The sequence below is a fragment of the Hippichthys cyanospilos genome, chromosome 21 (assembly GCF_059441005.1).
Source record: "Hippichthys cyanospilos isolate Australia breed blue-spotted pipefish chromosome 21, RoL_Hcya_1.0, whole genome shotgun sequence".
Classification (NCBI taxonomy): domain Eukaryota; kingdom Metazoa; phylum Chordata; class Actinopteri; order Syngnathiformes; family Syngnathidae; genus Hippichthys; species Hippichthys cyanospilos.
In genome coordinates this window covers 1,899,605-1,920,468 of record NC_142389.1, presented here as the reverse complement: position 1 = coordinate 1,920,468, position 20,864 = coordinate 1,899,605, and the positions used below count along the sequence as shown (strand labels likewise).

The following is a 20,864-nucleotide window of genomic DNA, read 5'->3' as shown; positions in this document are numbered from 1 at the left end:
CCCGGTGCTAACGTTCTTTTTCTTAGACTCAAGGCCATCGACGTGGTGATCAGGAACACCAACGATGCAGAGGAGACTCTGAAGAGCTACGAGACCCGTCTGCTGGATGTCCACAGAGTCCCCACTGAGGAGAAGGAGGCGGACAAGCACCAGAGCCAGATAAAGGTATCGGTTGGACTTTCGGCAACCGCGTTGTTAAAACTCCAAAGGTTTCACCTTCGAGCTTGGATTCCGTCCGACAGAAAATGAAAAGCGAATCCGAAGCGGACCAGGCCGTTTTCGACCGCGTGGCGGACGAGCTCAAGCGAGCGTCGGCCGTCCACGACAAGATGACGCGCGTCCACAGCGAGCGCGACGCCGAGCTGGATCACTACCGCCAGCTGGTGGCCGGCCTGCAGGAGCGCTGGCAGGCGGTGCTGGCTCAGCTGGAGATCCGAAAGCAGGAGCTGGAGCTGCTCCGGCGCCGCATGGCCGCTTACCGCGACAGCTACGAGTGGCTCATACGCTGGCTGGCGGAGGCCCGGCGGCGCCAGGAGGAAATCCAGGCGCTGCCCGTTGGCGACGGAGCGGCGCTGAAGGACCAGCTCGCCGAGGAGAAGGTATCGTTAGTCGTCAAAATCGTAGTATACGCCGCCTGTTGCCAGCAATCCGACGTTAGCGACGAGCAGCTGTAGATGCTAACAGCTTTGGCAGCTAGCCGCACTCATTTGCCCGATTTAGGCTTGGCAAGAGCCCTTGGGTTACTTCTCAGATTAGATTAATTGATACAGATAGTTTCTGTTCCTACTGATCACTTTTTTAACAAACCGGGCTCACTCAAATGTGCCGTTTTTGCTAGCAAATATCGCTACTCTGCCTTTTATGTCCCTAAACCGAATTGAGTGTTTTCTAAAACGTTAATATTTTGAGTGGGTGAAATTGTTTCATAGTTTAAGTCAAACAAAAAATGTTTATTGAAAAATGCAAAGTTATTATTCGGTGGCTGTGTTTTTCACTGCCCATTTTTAATGGATTGAATTTTCCATAGGATATCCAAATACGTATCAGAATTTTCCAGAATTTTTTTTTTTTTTCAGAATTTTTTTGTGTGGTCAATTCCATGTCTCAAACACGAGAAACGTTTGTCTCCCTCTGCTGGTTGTACTACATCGATAATTGCTGATTCATCATATTGTTCATTTCTTGATGTAGAAACTCCTGGACGAGATCGAAAAGAACAAGGACAAGATCGACAAGTGCCAGAAAAATGCCAAAGACTACATCGACTCCGTCAAGGTGTGTGTTTGGGTGCGCGTGTACGCGGTTTGTGTGCGAAAAGCTCACGTCTGTCCTCGTAGGATTACGAGCTGCAACTCCTGACCTACAAAGCCCTGCAGGACCCGCCTGCCTCGCCACTCAAGAAGCCCAAAATGGAGGGCGCCTCTGACGACATCATCCAAGAGGCAGGTTCCCCCCCTGCAAAATGTCGACCAATTGAATGCAACGTAGTCATTTGACGCCGTTCCCATTTTGCGCCCCTCGCAGTACGTCACGCTCCGAACCCGCTACAGCGAGCTTCTGACGCTGGTCAGCCAGTACATCAAGTTCATCACTGATGCACGTCGCCGCCTGGAGGACGATGAGGTAATTACACGGTCTATTTGGGTGATAAATCTTTTGAGTTATGCTTTTGGCGCAGTTATGAACCGTAACTAATCCGTTTTGCACAAAAAAAGTACATTTGACCAGAAATCAATTCCATTTTGGTGTTACGTCACACCTCTCGTTCCCTCAACTCGTCACGCAGACTCCTCACGCACAGCTTTTCCGTGTATTTTAGGTTTGATTCTTTTTTTATTCTTTATTCTTCTTTTTCAGCAGTTTCTGGCTTTTTGCTTTACTCGCCTGCTTCCAAGACCGCTTTCCGACTCCCCTAACGTTCCTATGACTTTTTCTCCATGCTCGTTTCCTTTTTGAATCGCCTGCCAGCGGTTAGTCACGATGAATGCTAATCTTAAGAGGCCAGTTAACCACAAAGATGAAGCAGGTATTTATCTTTTCAACGCCGGAGGGGAAGGTTCAGGATTAGAACGCTAAATTGAGCTGACGGGTTGTTTAAGATCGAGTGGTTCAAGCCCACTCGTTTAATTCTGCCGAGTCGATTTGAACGCTAAACCTTCCTTTCAGCTGTCAATCATGTCGCTGCAATCATTTGTCTAGTTCAATGTAAAACAAGGGCAATCCTTTCATTTTCTCCTGGTGGATTTCAATCATGTTTTGTAAAGTTTAGTATCATTTGCCTTTGCCTCTCAAAATTCATCAATGGATGTTAGTCCTACTTAACAACACATTTATTGATTTTATTTAAAAAAAAAAAAGTCTTCCATGAAATGAAATTGAACATTTCTACACATATTAGAAAACCAACAAATTTATCATTCAGAATACATAAATATGAAGCCCTTAAAGTGCATGGAAACAAGCGCATTTTTGTACGTTTTCAAGCAATCGTCTAATCCCTCCACCGATGTTTCACTGATGCAGAAAGCGTCCGAGAAGCTGAAAGAAGCGGAGCGCAAGAGGCTGGCTGAGATCCAGGCCGAGCTGGACAAACAGAGGCAGCTGGCAGAGGCTCACGCTCAGTCCGTGGCCAAGGCCGAACAAGAGGCCCAGGCTCTCAAACTGAAGATGAAAGAGGAGGCCGGGAAGCGGCAAGACGTCGCCGTGGACGCCGAGAAGCAGAAGCAGAACATCCAGCAGGAGCTGCAACAGCTCAAGAGTCTGTCCGAGCAGGAGATCAAGACGAAGAACGTTCAGTTGGAGGAGGCCCTGACAAGCCGGACCAGAATCGAGGAGGAGATCCGCATCATCCGACTCCAGCTGGAGACGACCGTCAAGCAGAAGGGCGCGGCCGACGGGGAGCTTCAGCAGCTTCGCGACCGAGCCGCCGACGCCGAGAAGCTGCGCAAAGCTGCTCAGGAGGAGGCCGAGAGGCTTCGCAAGCAGGTGGCCGAGGAGACTCAGAAAAAGAAGAACGCGGAAGACGAGCTGAAGCGCAAAGCCGAGGCGGAGAGAGAGGCCTCCAAACAGAAGCAGAAGGCCCTGGACGACCTGCAGAAGTTCAAGATGCAAGCGGAGGAGGCCGAGCGCCGCATGAAACAGGCGGAGGAGGAGAAACTCCGGCAGGTCAAGGTGGTCGAAGAGGTGGCGCAGAAGAGTGCCGCCGCCCAGCTGCAGAGCACCTCCAAATCCTTCAACGAAAGGGCCACCAAGCTTGAGGAGTCCCTTAAGAAAGAGCAGGGCACCGTGCTCCAGTTGCAGGAGGAAGCCGAGAAGCTCCGCAAACAGCAGGAGGAGGCCGACAGAGCTCGGGAACAGGCAGAGAAGGAGCTGGAGACGTGGAGGCAGAAGGCCAACGAGGCTCTCCGCTTGAGGTTGCAAGCTGAGGAGGAGGCTCAGAGGAAGAGCCAGGCCCAGGAGGAAGCGGAGAGGCAGAAACTGGAGGCCGAGCGCGACGCCAAGAAAAAAGCGAAGGCCGAGGAGGCTGCCCTCAAACAGAAGGAGAACGCCGAGAAAGAACTGGACAAACAAAGGACTTTTGCCGAGCAGATCGCTCGGCAGAAGCTAACGGCCGAGCAAGAATGCATCCGTTTAAAGGCCGACTTTGAACACGCCGAACAACAGAGGAGCCTCCTGGACAACGAGCTCCAGCGTCTCAAGAATGAAGTCAACGCCGCTGAAAACCAGAGAAAGAAGTTGGAGGAAGAGCTGGCCAAGGTCCGAAGCGAAATGGACGCCCTTCTGCAGATGAAGACGAAAGCCGAGAAAGAGACCATGTCCACCACGGAAAAGACCAAGCAGCTTCTCGAGTCGGAGGTCCTAAAAATGAAGCGGCTCGCCGACGAAGCGGCCAGGCTGCGGTCCGTGGCCGAGGAGGCCAAGAAGCAGAGGCAGCTCGCCGAGGAGGAGGCGGCCAGGCAGCGGGCCGAAGCCGAGAAAATCCTCAAGGAGAAACTGGCCGCCATCAACGAGGCCACGCGCCTGAAGACGGAAGCCGAGATCGCGCTGAAAGCCAAGGAGGCCGAGAACGAAAGGCTGAAGAGACAAGCCGAGGATGAAGCCTACCAGAGGAAACTGCTGGAGGATCAGGCAGCCCAGCACAAACAAGACATCGCTGAAAAAATGCAGCATCTGCAGAGCTCGTCCAACACCGAATTGGAACGACAGAAAACCATCATTGAGGAAACCCTCAGACAAAGGAAAGTGGTGGAGGAGGAGATCCACATCATCAGGATCAACTTTGAAAAGGCCGCAAAGGAGAAATCGGATTTAGAGAACGAATTAAAGAAGCTGAAAAAGATCGCGGACGACACGCAGAAGAGCAAGCTTAAAGCCGAGAAGGAGGCGGAGACGTTGAAGCGGCTCGCCGCCGACGAGGAGAAGAAGCGAAAGGATGCCGAGGAGACGGTTAAGAAGATCGCGGCGGCGGAGGAAGAGGCGGCGCGCCAATGCAAGGCCGCTCAGGAGGAGGTAGAGCGTCTGAAAAAGAAGGCGGCGGACGCTAACAAGCAGCGGGAGAAGGCGGAGAAGGACGCCGAGCAGCAGGTGATCCTGGCCAAGGAGGCCGCGCAGAAGTGCAGCGCCGCCGAACAAAAGGCTCAAGATGTCCTCAGCAAGAACAAAGAGGGCGACCTGGCGCAGGAGAAGCTCAAGGAGGAGTTTGAGAACGCCAGAAAACTGGCGCGAGAAGCCGAAAAGGCCAAAGAGAAAGCCGAGAAAGAGGCGGCGCTTCTCCGCCAGAAAGCCGAGGAGGCCGAGAAGCAGCGGAAAGCTGCCGAGGATGAAGCCGCCAAGCAGGCCAAAGCTCAGACGGATGCGGAGAAACTGAGGAAAGAGGCAGAAAAGGAGGCCGCCAAGCGAGCCGAGGCCGAGGCCGCCGCTCTGAAACAAAAGCAGCAGGCCGACGCCCAAATGAACAAGCACAAAAAGGAGGCCGAGCAGGCGCTGAAGCAGAAGTCCCAGGTAGAGAAGGAACTGTCAACCATCAAACTCCAGCTGGATGAAACCGACAAGCAGAAGGCCGTTCTGGACGAGGAGCTCCGGCGAGTGAAAGGCGAGGTCAATGACGCCGTCAAGCAGAAAGCGCAGGTGGAGGACGAACTTTCCAAAGTCAGGATTCAGATGGAGGAGCTCCTGAAGCTTAAAATCAAAATCGAGAGCGAAAACAAGCGTCTCATGCAAAAAGACAAAGACAACGCAAAGAAGCTGCTCGCGGACGAAGCCGAGAGGATGAAAGTCCTGGCCGAGGAAGCGGCCCGCCTCAGCGCGGAGGCCGAAGAAGCCGCCAAACTCAGGAAGACCGCCGAGTCTGACTTGGCCGAACAGAGGGCGCTCGCCGAGAAAATGCTCAAGGAGAAAATGCAGGCCATCCAGGAGGCCACCAAGTTGAAAGCAGAGGCCGAGGACCTCCAGAGGCAGAAGGAAAAGGCGCAGGAGGCGGCCAAGAAGCTCCTGGAGGACAAACAGCAGATCCAGCAGCGGCTGGACCAGGAGACCGAAGGCTTCCAGAAATCCCTGGAGGCCGAGCGAAAGAGGAAGCAGGAGGTCTCGGCCGAGGCGGAGAAGCTGAAACTGAAGGTGAAAGAACTCAGCGACGCTCAGGCTAAAGCGCAGGAGGAGGCCAAGAAGCTCAAGAAGCAGGCGGATGAGGCCAAAGCTCGTCTGGAGGATTCGCAGCAGAAAGCCACAGAGACTGTTGTGCAAAAACTGGAGACTCAGCGCCTGCAGAGCACTCGAGAGGCCGACGACCTCAAGAAAGCCATCGCCGACCTGGAAAAAGAGAGGGAGAAACTGAAAAAAGAGGCTGAGGAGCTTCACAAAAAATCCAAAGAGGTAATGTAACAAATACAATCAACGTATTGTAGACTGTAGACTGTGTTTTTACTGGTTCCTTTCTTGCGTTCTAGATGGCCCTTGCCCAACAAGAAGAAATTGAGCAACAGAAGGCCATTCTTCAAAAGACGTTCCTCACTGAGAAGGAGCTGCTGTTGAAAAGAGAGACGGAGGTGGAAGACGAGAAAAAGAAGCTTGAAAAACAGTTCAAGGACGAAGTGAGCCGGGCCAAGGCTCTCAAAGAAGAGCAGGAACGTCAGCAAAAGCTGATGGAGGATGAGAGGAACAAGTTACAGGCTGTCATGGATGACGCCTTGAAGAAGCAGAAAGAAGCTGAGGCAGAGATGAAGAAGAAGCAAAAGGAAATGGAGGTGCTTGAAAAGAATAGGAACGAGCAAGAAAAAGTGTTGGGAGAAGAGAACAAAAAGCTGAGGGAAAAACTCAACAATCTGGAGATAGCGTCCAAAGAAAGTGCATCTAAAAGAAAAGAAATTGAGGTCCAGACGGAGAAGGACGTCGAGGAACAGCTGGTCTCTGCCACGGTGTCAGTCACGACAAAGAAAGTCTTCAACGGCTCCGAAGTCGATGGGGAGAAGAAGGACTCACCTTGGGCTTTTGATGGCATAAGAGAGAAAGTTCCTGCCGAGAGACTTCATGACATGGGCGTCCTGACCAAAAAAGAATTGGACAAATTGAAGAAGGGCAAAGTTTCAGTGGCAGACCTCGCCAAGACAGAGAAGATCCATTCGTGCCTCAAAGGTCAGAGCTGCATCGGTGGCATCTTGACTCCGACGAAGGAGAAAGTCAGCATCTATCAGGCCATGAAAGACAACAAGATCACACCCAACGCCGCCGCCATGCTGCTGGAAGCTCAGGCGGCTTCCGGCTACCTCGTGGATCCTGTTAAGAACAAACTCCTCTCTGTGGACGAGGCTGTGAAAGAGCGGTTGATCGGCCCCGAGCTCCATGACAAAATGCTATCCGCTGAGCGAGCCGCCACCGGCTTTAAAGACCCGTACACGGGAGACAAAATCTCCCTTTACGAGGCCATGAGCAAAGGTCTGATCGAGAAGGAGCAGGCCACCAGGTTCCTGGATGTGCAGCTTGCAACCGGCGGCATCATCGACCCCATCAACAGCCACCGAGTCCCGCTGCAGACGGCCTACAAGCAGGGGCAGTTTGACGCCGAAATGAATAAGCAAATGCCGGACCACAAGTTGTTTGCGGAACCAAGCACGCAAGAGGCTCTCACCTACAAGCAGCTGCTCGATAAATGCACCAAAGACGCGGGGTCGGGCTCGATGATCCTACCGGTGACGGAAAAAGCCGCCCAGAGCGAGAGGACCTACACAGACGCCGAGATGAAAGAAGTGTTCAGCAAGTCCAGCGTGGACGTGCCTTTCGGCAGGTTCAAAGGAAAGACGGTCACCATTTGGGAAGTCATCAACTCCGAGTATTTCACTGAAGACCAGCGACGAGATCTAATCCGCCAGTACAAGACGGGCAAGATCACGGTGGAGAAGATCATCAAAATCGTCATCACCGTGGTGGAGGACAAGGAGAAGAGCAATGAAAATGCCTTGAATGGCCTCAGGGCTCTCGTGCCAGCCGGTGAACTTCTGGAGTCAAAGGTCATTAGCAAAGACGTATTCAACAAGCTAAGCAACGGCAAAATCACAATCAAAGAGATCTCCGAGATGGATCCCGTGAAGAAAGCGCTCCGAGGAACGCCGAGCATAGCCGGACTGTTCAATGAACCGACCAAGGAGAAAATGCCCTTCTATCAAGCTATGAAGAAAGAGCTACTCTCGCCCGAGACAGCCATTAATTATCTGGAGGCTCAAGCGGCTACCGGCTTCATAATCGATCCCGTCAAAAATGAGCGGGTGCCGGTCGATGAAGCTGTCAAGTCGGGCTTGGTGGGCCCAGAACTCCACGAGCGACTGCTATCCGCAGAGCGAGCAGTCAGTGGCTACAAAGATCCTTACTCTGGCAAGAAGGTGTCCCTGTTTGAAGCCATGAATAAAGGTCTCATCAAGAGGGACCATGGCATCCGCCTGTTGGAAGCACAACTCTCCACAGGCGGAATTATTGACCCGGTTAAAAGCTACCGGGTCCCGCACGAGATTGCCTGCAAACGAGGATACTTAGATGAGGAAACCGGCAAGACCTTGGGCAAGACCGACGACGAGACCAAGCTCTTCCACGATCCCAACACGCAGGAGTATGCCACCTATGCGCAGTTGATGAAGAAGTGCATCTCGGACAATGAAACCGGACTTCCCCTGCTCCCCCTCTCGAAGAAAGCTCCAAAGCCCAAAGAGGATCAGCAGATTACAGAGGCCAAAACCAAAGAGGTGTTGAACCAGAGCACCATGGAGCTGGACTATGGACCGTTCAAAGGCAGAAAGGTCACAATCTGGGAAATCATCACCTCCGAGTACATCACGGAGGAGAAAAGGATCGAACTGATTCGCCAGTACCGAATGGGCCACGTGACAATAGAAAAGTTGATCAAGGTTGTGATGACCATCGTGGAGGAAAAAGAGGCTCAGGAGAAAGAAAAATTCTGTTTTGAAGGTCTTAGGGAACCAGTTCCCGCTAGCGCGTTGATGGATGCCAACATCATTGACAAGGCGACTTTTGATCAGCTCCAACAGGGCACCAAGACTCCTCAGGAAGTGAGTAAGGACCAGAAAGTCAGGAGGTATCTGCAAGGCATAGACCGCATAGACGGCATCACAATGGAAGGAACAAATGAAAAGCTGAGCATATATCAAGCTATGAAAAATAACATCCTGCAGCCGACCACTGCCCTCGCACTGCTCGAGGCCCAAGCCGGAACCGGTTCCGTAACGGACCCTGTCAAAAATATGAAATATTCTGTGGATGACGCCGTCAAGGCCGGAACTGTTGGCCCGGAGCTTCATGAGAAACTTCTCTCTGCCGAAAAAGCGGTGACGGGTTACAAAGATCCATACACGGGCAATAAGATTTCGCTGTTCCAAGCTTTGAAGAAAGAGCTGGTGCTGCGCGAGCACGCCATTCCTCTCCTGGAGGCCCAGCTGAGCACCGGGGGCGTAATCGATCCGGTCGGGAGCCATCGCGTTCCCGCCGACGTCGCTGTCCAGCGTGGCTTTCTAAGTAAACAAATGGCCAAATCTTTAAACGAGCCCTCGGGTGACGTCCGGTGCTTCACCGACCCCAATACCAAGGAAAGCGTGACATACAAACAGCTTCTGGAGAAATGCGTCAAAGATCCCAACTCCGGTCTGTGCTACCTGCCGCTGTCAAAAGCCGAAGTTGCTCCTCCTGCCGAGAAGTCCTACGAGTACACCGAGGAGCAGGCCCGAGCGGAGCTGTCCAACACCCCGATCGAGATCCCGCACAAGAGCTTTGAGGGCAAGAGCATGACCGTCTGGGAAATCGTCAACTCGAATATGCTTCCCGAGGAGGAGAGACGGCGCCTCATGGAGCAGTATCGCTCGGGGAAAATCACCAAGGACAGGATGCTCGTCATTATCATTGAAATCATTGAGCAGAGGGAGGCCGAGAAGGCCGAACAGGGCCTGTCGTGCGACATCATCAGAAGGAGGATCACGATCGAAGAGCTTTACAGTGCCCGGATTATTGACCTGCAGACTTACAATCTCTTGAAGCAAGAGAAAATGACCATCAGTGAGATCATGGCGATGCCATCAGTCAAACAGTACCTCTTCGGAACCGGCTGCATAGCCGGGATAATGTCGGACGTTCCCAGCAAGGTCGGCATCTATCAAGCCATGAAGAACGGGAAGATTAAGCCTGAAGTCGCCCTGACGCTCCTGGAGGCCCAAGCGGCGACCGGCTTCATTATCGATCCGGTGAAAGACGAACTTCTCACGGTGGACGAAGCGGTGCGCAAGGGGCTGGTGGGGCCCGAACTTCACGACAAACTTCTGTCTGCGGAGAGAGCCGTGACAGGCTACAAGGATCCCTATACCGGGAAAGTCATATCTCTCTTCCAGGCAATGAAGAAAGAGCTGGTTCCCGAGGACTACGCTTTGAGACTTCTGGAGGCCCAAAACGCCACCGGGGGGTTAATGGATCCCGAATACTACTTCCGCCTGCCCGCGGACGTTGCCATGCAGCGCGGGTACATTAACAAAGAGACACTGGACAGAATATCTGAACCCTCCGCCGATGTGCAAGGCTACACCGACCCCACGACGGACGAGAACACGTCCTATGCACAGCTACTGAAAAGATGTCGGCTGGACAAAGAGAGCGGACTCAAGCTGCTGTCCCTAGCAGATAGGAGACTTCTCTTCAAGGGTCTGAGGAAGCAAATCACGGTGGACGAGCTGCTTCGATCTCAGATTATTGACCAAAAGATGTACAACGAACTCACTCAGGGCACTATCAGCGTGGAGGAGGTCAGCAGGGACCTGAAGAAGTACCTTGAAGGCGTCAGCTGCATTGCCGGCGTCTTTGTAGAGTCCACCAAAGACCGCTTGTCCATCTACCAAGCCATGAAGAAGAACATGATCAGACCGGGAACTGCCTTTGAGCTTCTTGAAGCCCAGGCTGCGACGGGCTACGTGATCGACCCCATAAAAAATCTGAAACTGAATGTCAACGAAGCTGTTAAGATGGGCGTCGTGGGTCCGGAGTTCAAAGACAAACTGCTGTCAGCCGAGCGGGCCGTCACAGGCTACAGGGATCCCTATTCCGGCAAGGTCATCTCACTGTTCCAGGCCATGAAGAAGGACTTGATCTTGAAAGACCACGGCATCCGCCTGCTAGAGGCTCAGATTGCGACGGGCGGAATCATTGACCCGCAGGAGAGCCATCGCTTGCCGGTGGAAGCGGCATACGAACGTGGCCTCTTTGACGAGGAGATGAACCAAATCCTCACCGACCCGTCTGATGACACAAAGGGCTTCTTTGACCCCAACACGGAAGAAAACCTCACTTACCTCCAGCTCATGGAGCGATGCATGACCGACCCTCAAACCGGGCTCGCTCTCCTGTTGCTGAAGGAGAAGAAACGGGAAAGGAAGACGTCCTCCAAGTCATCCGTGCGCAAACGCAGAGTAGTTATCGTCGATCCCGAAACGGGCAAGGAGATGTCTGTGTACGAAGCCTACCAGAAAGGACTCATCGACCACCAGACCTATTTGGAGCTAGCGGAGCAAGAGTGCGAATGGGAAGAAATTACCAGCACCTCATCTGACGGAGTTGTAAAATCCAAGATCATCGACAGGAGGTCCGGGCGGCAGTACGACATCGACGATGCCATTTCCAGCGGCCTGATCGAGAAGTCGGCCCTGGAGCAGTACCGCTCTGGGAATCTATCGATCACGGAGTTTGCAGACATGCTATCCGGAAATTCCAGTGGCGCCAGATCACGGTCCTCCTCGTTTGGATCCACTTCCTCTTACTCCTCGAGTCCAATGCCCAGCATAAAAACACCGCCTGTAGTGTGGAATGACCCCACGGAGGAAAGCGGTCCCGTAGCTGGAATCTTGGACACGGAAACGCTTGAGAAGGTGTCCGTCACTGAGGCCATTCACAGAAACCTGGTGGACAACATAACCGGTCAGAGACTGCTGGAAGCTCAGGCTTGCACCGGCGGAATCATCGACCCAAACACCGGCGAAAAGTTCTCCGTCGCGGACGCGGTAAACAAAGGGCTCGTAGACAAAATCATGGTGGACCGCATCAGCCTCGCCCAGAAGGCTTGCAATGGATTCGAAGACCCTCGAACCAAAACCAAAATGTCAGCGGCCCAAGCCCTTAAGAAAGGCTGGTTGTACTACGAGGCCGGACAACGCTTCCTGGAAGTCCAATATCTTACCGGTGGTTTAATCGAACCGGACGTCACCAACAGAGTCTCGCTGGACGAAGCCTTAAAGAAGGGCACCCTGGATGCTCGAACTGCGCAGAAGCTCCGTGACGTCAACACGCATTCAAAGTACCTCACTTGCCCCAAAACCAAACTCAAGATCTCCTACAAGGACGCGTTGGACAGAAGCATGATTGAGGAGGGTACCGGCCTCAGACTTCTGGAGGCGTCCTCCCAGTCCAGCAAAGGCCTCTACAGCCCCTACAGCATCAGCGGTTCAGGTTCGGCTACCGGCTCGCGCTCGGGCTCCAGAACCGGTTCCAGATCCGGCTCCAGGAGAGGAAGCTTTGACGCAACCGGGTCCAGTTTCACCACCACCTTCTCCTCCTCCTCCTCCTCGTACAGCTCGCCGAGTTACAGCCGCCGATATTGAGGATCGACGATGAAGTCGCCCAGATCCCTAAATGTCGGTGGACTCTAGGCCACACATTCTGCTCTGCACGTGGTTCTCGCACGGTTTTAGATATTTAATCTTACGCAACTTAGACTTCGTTTATCTCATCTCCTTCATTGACCTGTGTACATTTCATTCTATTTTGGAGTATCTTTTAGTGTAACACTACAACAGAAAGAACATATTCTTTGATCTGCGTTTTGTCGAGCCTTCTGAATGTCCAACGTTTTAAAAAATGAATACATGGGAAGCTAAAGGCCACTGCAGAGCAGAATCGGGAATCTGGGCAAGAATGTCTCTCAACGCTAAGCTTCAAGACCTTTGTCCTCCATCTATTGTACCGCACACCCGCCGATCTCCGGCTGGACCCCTCTCGACGTCTCTCCCAAAACCTGGACTTACAGTGAGCACATTCCCACCGGAAGACCACCAACACACCGATCGGACTTTGTAGACTCTTAACACCAAAGGAACCCAAGAAGTCGCTGCTTCTCCAGACTCCCCGACCTGTACGTGAGGACACAATAGTTCAGCAACGTCTTGCCGGCTTTTCCTGACGTCTCGTGTTCTCCTTTTTAGATACCTTCCCCCTCGTACTCCGCGTCTTCCAGAGAACTTCACCTGGACTTTCACTGTAGCTGGAATTTATGCAAAAAGTCACTCGCGACTAACCCAGAGCTCACCCCATGTTAGAAACCCTTAAAGTGCCTGCAAAAAAAAACAACACAAACACGTCAAGGCGTTTGGGACGGCTGCTGCGAATGATCAAGACGGTGCCGAGGTTTGGACGCTTGCATGACCGAAGGAGCAGAACCCGATCAGGTTTATATCCACAATAAGCGCTCCCGAATGTTAATATCGACGTGACTGTATGTACTGTATACGCGCCACTGCTGGAAGCCATTAACAGATTCCATTTAGTTCCTCCGCTTATTTTTTTCCCCGCCGGCCTCAGCGTTTGTATTTTTTGATGTTAAAGCTCCTTTGTAAAACAAAGCCGAATTATCTAGCCTATATCCTTTTATTTTCCTACACACTATATTTCTGAGTTGCATGATTTACTAACATTTCGGAAAAAAAAAAATATTCAAATATGAATTGGGCTGTACCCTTGAAATCTTTTGTTGTGTTATTATGATGATGATGATGATGCACCAAAGGGGTTTGAAGGATATATTTTAACGCGTGGTGTATTTATAATTCAAAAAAGGACAAGGAAGTGAGTTGTGACGCGATGTAAACGCTATGTAAATAAACAAGGACATAAAACACTTTGCGACTGGGACCATTTTTTTTCGCGAGGGAAAACATTTTGACGGGCGTTTGACTGCACTCGATATCGTCCCCACCACAGGTGTCGTACTCCAGTCCTGAAGGGCCGGTATCCTGCAGCTTTTCCGGTTTTCTCCCCTAAACACACCCGAGCTCATCGGAGCTAATGAGCTAATCATTTTAATCAGGTGTGTTGACGAGAGAAAATCGTAAAACCTGCAGGATACCGCCCCTCCAGGACTGGAGTTGGACACCTATGCAACAGAGGCAAAATTGGTAACCTTGCTAAAACAAACACACAAAAAATCTGCTCGGTTTTGTTGCGTTTTTCGTACTGATCTCGGCACAGCGACCAAAAGGTTAGGGGTTCGAATCTGGGTCTGCATCAATCCCAATCTAAAAGAACTGGAACTGACTTGAAAGATTTTGAAAGGCAGATTTGCGAAATAAAGATCTAGAACTCAGAACCACTGCCCGGTCTGTTTTCCACGCAACCCTCCTCTGCGAAGCCTGACTCAAATGATGCTTTATCAGGATTCTGCAAAGCTTGCTGATGAGCCGCTCATTTGAATGGGTAACATGGAAAACAGGGAGAAAAAGGTCCTCCCGAGGACTGGACTTGGGCACCCATCTCCAGAACCACAACTTAGTTCTCTATATTGGTGAACGCTTACATCCGTAAGACTTGTCAATCATCAAGTCTTTTTATTTTAAGCGCCTGCGTAGAAAAACGAGCGCCAAAAACAACCGCCGACAATTTCAAACGACGCCCAACAAATCCTCGTCTCTCAGGCGCGTTGGGCCCTTTTCGCTCCAGATGTTTTGACAAGCGCCGATAAGCAAAGCGAATAACTCTGTCGGGCGGGCTGTTTTTCCTCCGAAAATGGGCGCGTCCGTGATTGGCCGTTGATTCGAGGGGGGGAATGCCATGACGGCGTGCGCTCGAAGCTCCTGGTGTTGCAACGGCGCACGGGGGCCAACGCCGACTGTTTTGATAAGTGAGTCAGTGGGTAAGCGTTTGCGCTTTCTTGCGGTTTTCGCGTGCAAACAGAAGCGGGATTAAAAAGGCTGGGTCGGGAAAACAAAGCGCAAAGATTTCAGGCTTGATGTCAAACAGACTTGTCAAGTGGGTGCGGCGCCGTCAGCCGTGGACAATGGCAACGCCGCGGCCAACATTCCTGGCCGGGGAAGGTTGCCAGTGGGGAGGAATCTTCAAATATGCTCACACTCCGAAGATAATGGCAGAAGTCTTTTTTTTTTTTAAGGAAAACTTGGAAAACTGAACACATTAATGATTCCTAATGAATTCAGCCATCTGGTCAAAATTCGCCGTCTGAATTCTGAATTTATTTTCAGAACTCTCACTTTAAGTGTCAGAATTTACTTTTCAAGTAAAGTAAACTTTTCAAGTGACTTTTCAAGTCAGAATTCTCACTTTAAAGTCAGAATTTACTCTTGAAATCTCAGACGGAATTCTGACTTTCTCAGAAGTCTGAATTGTCACTTTGAAGTCAGAATTTACTCTTGAAATCTCAGAACTCTTGATTTTCTCAGAAGTCTGAAGAAGTCAGATTTCTCACTTTAAAGTCAGAATTTACTCTTGAAATCTCAGTTGGAATTCTGACTCTCAGAAGTCTGAAGAAGTCAGAATTCTCACTTTAAAGTCAGAATTTACTCTTGAAATCTGTCGGAATTCTGACTTTCTCAGAAGTCTGAAGAAGTCAGAATTCTCACTTTAAACTCAGAATTTACTCTTGAAATCTCTGTCGGAATTCTGACTTTCTCAGAAGTCTGAAGAAGTCAGAATTCTCACTTTAAAGTCAGAATTTACTCTTGAAATCTGTCGGAATTCTGACTTTCTCAGAAGTCTGAAGAAGTCAGAATTCTCACTTTAAACTCAGAATTTACTCTTGAAATCTCTGTCGGAATTCTGACTTTCTCAGAAGTCTGAAGAAGTCAGAATTCTCACTTTAAACTCAGAATTTACACTTGAAATCTCAGACAGAATTCTGACTTTCTCAGAAGTTTTAAGAGGTCAGAATTGTCACTTTAAAGTCAGAATTTACTCTTGAAATCTCAGACGGAATTCTGACTTTCTCAGAAGTCAAAATTCTCACTTTAAAGTTAGAATTTACTCTTGAAATCTCAGTCGGAATTCTGACTTTCTCAGAAGTCAAGAAGTCAGAATTCTCACTTTAAAGTCAGAATTATAGTTTGATTGGATTTTGAGTGTAAATCAAATAGTGAAATTTTCACTTCAATTCGAATTCCAACATTTGAATTCCGCGTAAGAATTCTGACTTGAATGTGAGAATTCTGAGATAAATGCTGACTTCAAAGAAAGAATTCCGAGAAGTCAACTCTGACTTTAAAACGACAAAAGCGAGAATAATGCACGACCTTAAATTGAGAATTCTCAGAAAAAAGTGAAATCTGAGAGGACGTCATTCTCACACGTTTACACGACGCTTTTGCTTGATTAATCAACGTTAATTGTGGATTATTTTGGCATGGGATCAAAGATGCAAATTTGCGGCGATGGCTTCGATTCATTTCGCCAGCTTCATGTGGCGGAACACCCTAACGACTGCCGCCATATATTTGGAAAGCAATTAAAACACGCCCGCTTTATAGAAACTAAAAAGCCCGGAGGCCATAAAGAACAACAACAACAAAATTTGTAACTCTATCCTTTGTAGTTTCTAAAATGTTAATACTGTATTTTGCTGTAATCCTTTAATTTTTTTGTTGGTTTTGATATCAAACGTGTTGGCTGTTATTTGTGATTTCAATATAGCCCGTGCTTTGCTTGGACCTGTTCCCAGTAAAACCAGTGACCTTAAAAAAAACAAAAAGCAAAAAGCAGCTGTTGGTACCACTCCTTCTGCTTTGTAGCAACACGTCTCCCATCGTGAGCTAAATCCAAGCTGACGCATTTCACTCTCGCGTTTCACTCGGTTGTGAAAACCGTTTTTTTTTTTTTTTTTCGTCCCGGGTTAGCGACACAAGTTTCGGTCCTGAGTTTACGTGAATTAGATCAGCGGTTCCGACATGGGGGAGGGGGGGGGGGGGGGGGGGGATTTTTACAAGCCTCCTGCAGCTATAAGCAAATTTAACTGAATGCTTTTGAATTGTTTTTTTAATTTATTTTTTTTTGTATTGATACTGTTGATTTTACGCGTTATATTTGTAAAATCAACAGCATCAATACGAATTTTTACCGTAACTGTAGAAAATGTGTTGCTGTAATTTAACGGTACTTTTGTCGCGATGGGTTTTCCGGTATTTGACTGCAAAAACTTTATTTATTTTTTCAACGATAAATTTGTCTTGATACTGTTGATTTTACACAGTACATTTGTAAAGTCAACAGCATCAATACCATTTTTTTTTACCGTAAATGTAGAAAATGTGTTACCGTAAATTAACAAAACTTTTCTGGCAATCCGGTTTCTCGTATTTTACCTACCGTAAAAACTTTTGTTTTTTTAAACAGTAAAAATTCATATTGATGCTGTTGATTTTATACAGTACATCTGTAAAATTAACAGCATCAATACGAATTTTTACAGTAAATGTAGAAAATGTGTGACTGTAATTTAACGGTACTTTTTCTGGCGACCAATTTTCCAGTATTTTAGCATATATATATATATATATATATATATATATATATAAAACATTTATAAAATCAACAGCATCAATATTTTTGTTTTACCGTAAATGTAGAATATATGTTATGTATGTTTTTTTTTCACAGTGGTTTTAATAAACAGGAAATCTTAATCAGCAAAATTCCAACAAAGAACTCTCGAATTTGTTAAATTGCCAAAATAAAAAATCTTTATCTTGATACGCGCATTTTTCAGGTAGAACTTGTATGATTAGTAACTGTTAGTTAACTATAAAAAAAAAATCGTGAAGGTTATTTCCACGTTTTACTTATAACAATCCATCAAAATGGCCAAGTGGCGCAGTAATGTATAATGATTGCCACCTACAGGACTGGAGTGCAATAACACTTCCCCGAACAAATCTGGCGGATTTTTTGCTCGACTTTTTTCGCGTTTTAAAGCCTTCTCGTCTTTCTTGCTGAAATGTTTTGGCCATAGAAAGAAACCCTCACATTGTTCAAGCGAATATCAGATGGATGGACATACCAAGCGATACATGGGGAAAAAAAATTGCGCTTATCTGATCGGAATGCGACACCTGCGCTAATGTTCCCGCTCGCTGGTGACGCAACGGAATTTAAAGACGCGTTTACGTGATGATGAGCTAATAAAAAAATATAAGCGCCTTTCCATGGGAAGCCGTTAGCTTTCTAAGCGTCCATCACGGCGTGAGTCATGTCTGCTTTGCTGACGTTTTGACTGGTTTTAAATTGTGGAGTGTGTGTCGACATGCATGTGTGTGAGATGTCAGATAAGATGTCACATCTTCGCCGCTATGCAGTAAAACGATGTTGCGCAACTTTTGAGTCGGCGCGCTTTCGTATATTAGGGGGGAAATAGGCCAGGTCACAAGGTGTAATTGCGATCAAATAATGAGCGTTTTCACACAATGGTTAGGGTTTTCATTAAAGTTAGTTTTCATTTTGATTTGGCTTTTTTTTTTACTTTGTTTTAATGTAGTGAGTTTTTAATTTTATGTTTTTATGAGTTTTTAATTTTACGTTAGAGGAGGGTTTTTTTTTTCAAAATTACTCATTTATTTTAACTTTTTAGTTTTTGTACTTTTTTGGTGATTATCACACCAAAAAAGAAAATATTTGTTTGTTTGTTTTTTTATTTCTGACTTTTTTCATGTATATTATTGGTCAATGGATGTCTGTTTTTTTTTTTTAATTTACTTAGTTTTCATTTAATGAGACTTTCAAATGAAAAGGCAGAGGGTGTTTGCTAATTTTTATTTTTTCAGAATTATTCAATTTTAGCTTTTTAGTTTCAGTATTGAATTTATTATCTTTTTATCTTTTATCTATTTTTCCATTGGTGTTGGGTTATTGGTCGCTGGATGTGTGTTTGCTTTTTAATTTACTTTGTTTTAATTGAATGAGACTTTTAAATGTAATGTTATAGCGGTTAGTTATTTGTCATTTTTTACTCATTTTTAGCTTTTTAATCTTAATTGTGGAGTTCGACCATGTCCTTCTGGGTGTATGAGTGTGTGATTTACTCCTTAATTTTTTTCTTCCCCTAACCCAAAAGTTTTTAAAATCGCGGACTAACTCGAGCGCACCTGTCGCTCGCGCGATGACATTTTTCTTCCGTCTTATTGTTTCCAAACACAATAGAAGCGGAAGTGGAGAGGAATTTTTGGCATCCCGCAGCCCGGCTCTCCCGGTCGAGACAGCCCAGGGGTCCCGACCTAACCAAACCTAACCGGGGAGGAGGAGGCTACTCGAGATGGGGGGGTGGGACTTGGCCCTGAGGGACTCCCTTTAAATCCGGGCGCCCGGCAGGACTTCCGAGGAGATTTTGCGAGCTCCTCGGGAATGCCTCCGCTGACTCCTGCAGGTCATTGGACTTTGCGCACCACTGACAGCAACAAGTAAGCGATTTTTTTTTTATTTCCTCTTTAACGTCAACTGAATGAATGGGACGAGTCGTTAAAGTAGAATGCGATCATTGGGCGGAATTTGGCGTTTCAAAGAATGTTTTAGCGCCTTTGCTGGTGCAGATAGAGTAATGGTAATATCCTGCTCGGTGAGCCAACACCCTGTCAAGATAAAAAAAAAAAAAAAGAGAAAGCAAACATTCCTCACCCAGTCGCCTTTCGCCCGTACAAATGTCACGCTTCCCTCATGACGTCTCACAAGAGGAGACGCTGACTTGTTGACGCGAGGTAAGTTGCGCCTCACTAAAAAAAGATCCAAACCGGCAGGGATTTTTTTTTTTCCCGTTTAGAATTTTTTTTTTAGCTTGTAGGCTGTTGATTTTTGATTGATTGACAGGCATCCTCCCAGGCATTTTTTCCGCTCGGCTGCACGCCGCTCGTAATTCTCAAAGACAGGAAGGCAAGACGTCTATTGCCACATGAAAGGAAATCACAGGGGAAGATGGATTTAATGGTCATGTTGATTTTTTTTTTTAACACGGTGGTTTATATTGTTTGGCATTGAGAGAGAAGCTTTTGCTCGCATTCTCAATTGGGGGGGGCAAGAGGACGCTTCAGGGCGCTATGTGAGATTGGAACACTTTCTGAAGGCGTTTGAATCAATGTTTTAATGCCATGACAGGAACGTGACCTTTTTCTTTTCAAATTAAGAGCAAATGAATTGGAACATGTGGTGCGCTACCTGGTTTATCACGAGAAAAAAGAAATAATGCACAATTATACATTTTGCACTTTACATTTTATACAGATATTTGTAAAACTTTTTTTTTTTTTTGCCCAGTGCCCCCAACCAGCGCGACTGGGTACATTTTAATGCTCAATAATGCTGTGACAGGAACGGCGCATTTTTCTTTTCCAAGTAAGAGAAAATGAATTGGCGCATGGAGCAATTTAGCGTGTAACCTCGTTTATCGTGAGAAATTTTTTGAACACTGTATGATTTATTTTGTTAAATTTCATACAGGAGCGCTTTGCAATTACTTGCACAATTTTCTGGCTAAAAATAAAACAGATCTCGTGACACAATCTTTATTTTCTGTAGTCACTAAATATAATAGGCCACAACAAATGTAAATCCAAATTTGAATTCACACACGGATGGCACAGGACTACTTTTGCAGTGCTGTCTTTCGGCATATTTTATTCTTTAATTCCTGGCTCATCTTTGTATAACATTGCATCACTAATGACAATTCACAAGTGTACAAAACTTTGCAAAATAAAGGCTTACAGATATATAACTATAACTCAATTTAGCAAAAAGTTGTCTCATGTTCCCATTGATTTGCTCTTAATTTGAAAAGAAAACTGTCAAGGGATTAAAAAGAATAAAATTAGATTTGCTGCTACCTGCAGAAACTGCCATGTACTCCTAGTAGACAACAGTACAGTAGAATGTGGTTCTGTTTGGGCGTTTTGTATGAGGAAACTACTTGGTTTATTGCTTTACTCATTGCATAATATCACAGCTGCTTTTGCCAACATTCCCGTTGACATTACAAGTGGAAAGTTTATTCATCAGTTCTATGATGACATTGCACTCGGCAACTTTTGTTGATTTACTTTATAGGTCAGTGGTACACAGTTTTTCTTTTTTGAAGCCAAGTAACCCCTAATCAGCAAAAAACAATTTTACATGCAATACATTGACAGGGGTTATGTTTGAGAACTACTGTTAGAGACTGTTTACACAAATACTTGTTAATTGGCGTTGTTAATTCTTATTTCAAGTTTTATTAGTTGAATTTTATTGGTGCAATAGGACAGTGTCCCCTTTGTGTATAATTATTGCAGTTGTAAAAGATTTCTTAGCGTCGGTTG

The 20,864-nt window shown here is 47.4% G+C and overlaps 1 protein-coding gene across 1 annotated transcript in view; it reads left to right on the top strand.

Moving 5' to 3' along the window:
* pleca (plectin a) overlaps window positions 1-13,423 on the top strand; it is a 63,624-nt gene extending 50,201 nt beyond the window's left edge. The window contains exons 36-42 of the mRNA XM_088405533.1: window positions 27-165; window positions 243-599; window positions 1,192-1,275; window positions 1,338-1,442; window positions 1,525-1,623; window positions 2,524-5,871; window positions 5,946-13,423. Of these exons, the coding sequence (XP_088261659.1) occupies window positions 27-165; window positions 243-599; window positions 1,192-1,275; window positions 1,338-1,442; window positions 1,525-1,623; window positions 2,524-5,871; window positions 5,946-12,131 (10,318 nt within the window). The 3' untranslated portion in view covers window positions 12,132-13,423. The remainder of the gene's footprint in view (window positions 1-26; window positions 166-242; window positions 600-1,191; window positions 1,276-1,337; window positions 1,443-1,524; window positions 1,624-2,523; window positions 5,872-5,945) is intronic.
* The last annotated feature ends 7,441 nt before the right edge of the window (window positions 13,424-20,864 follow it).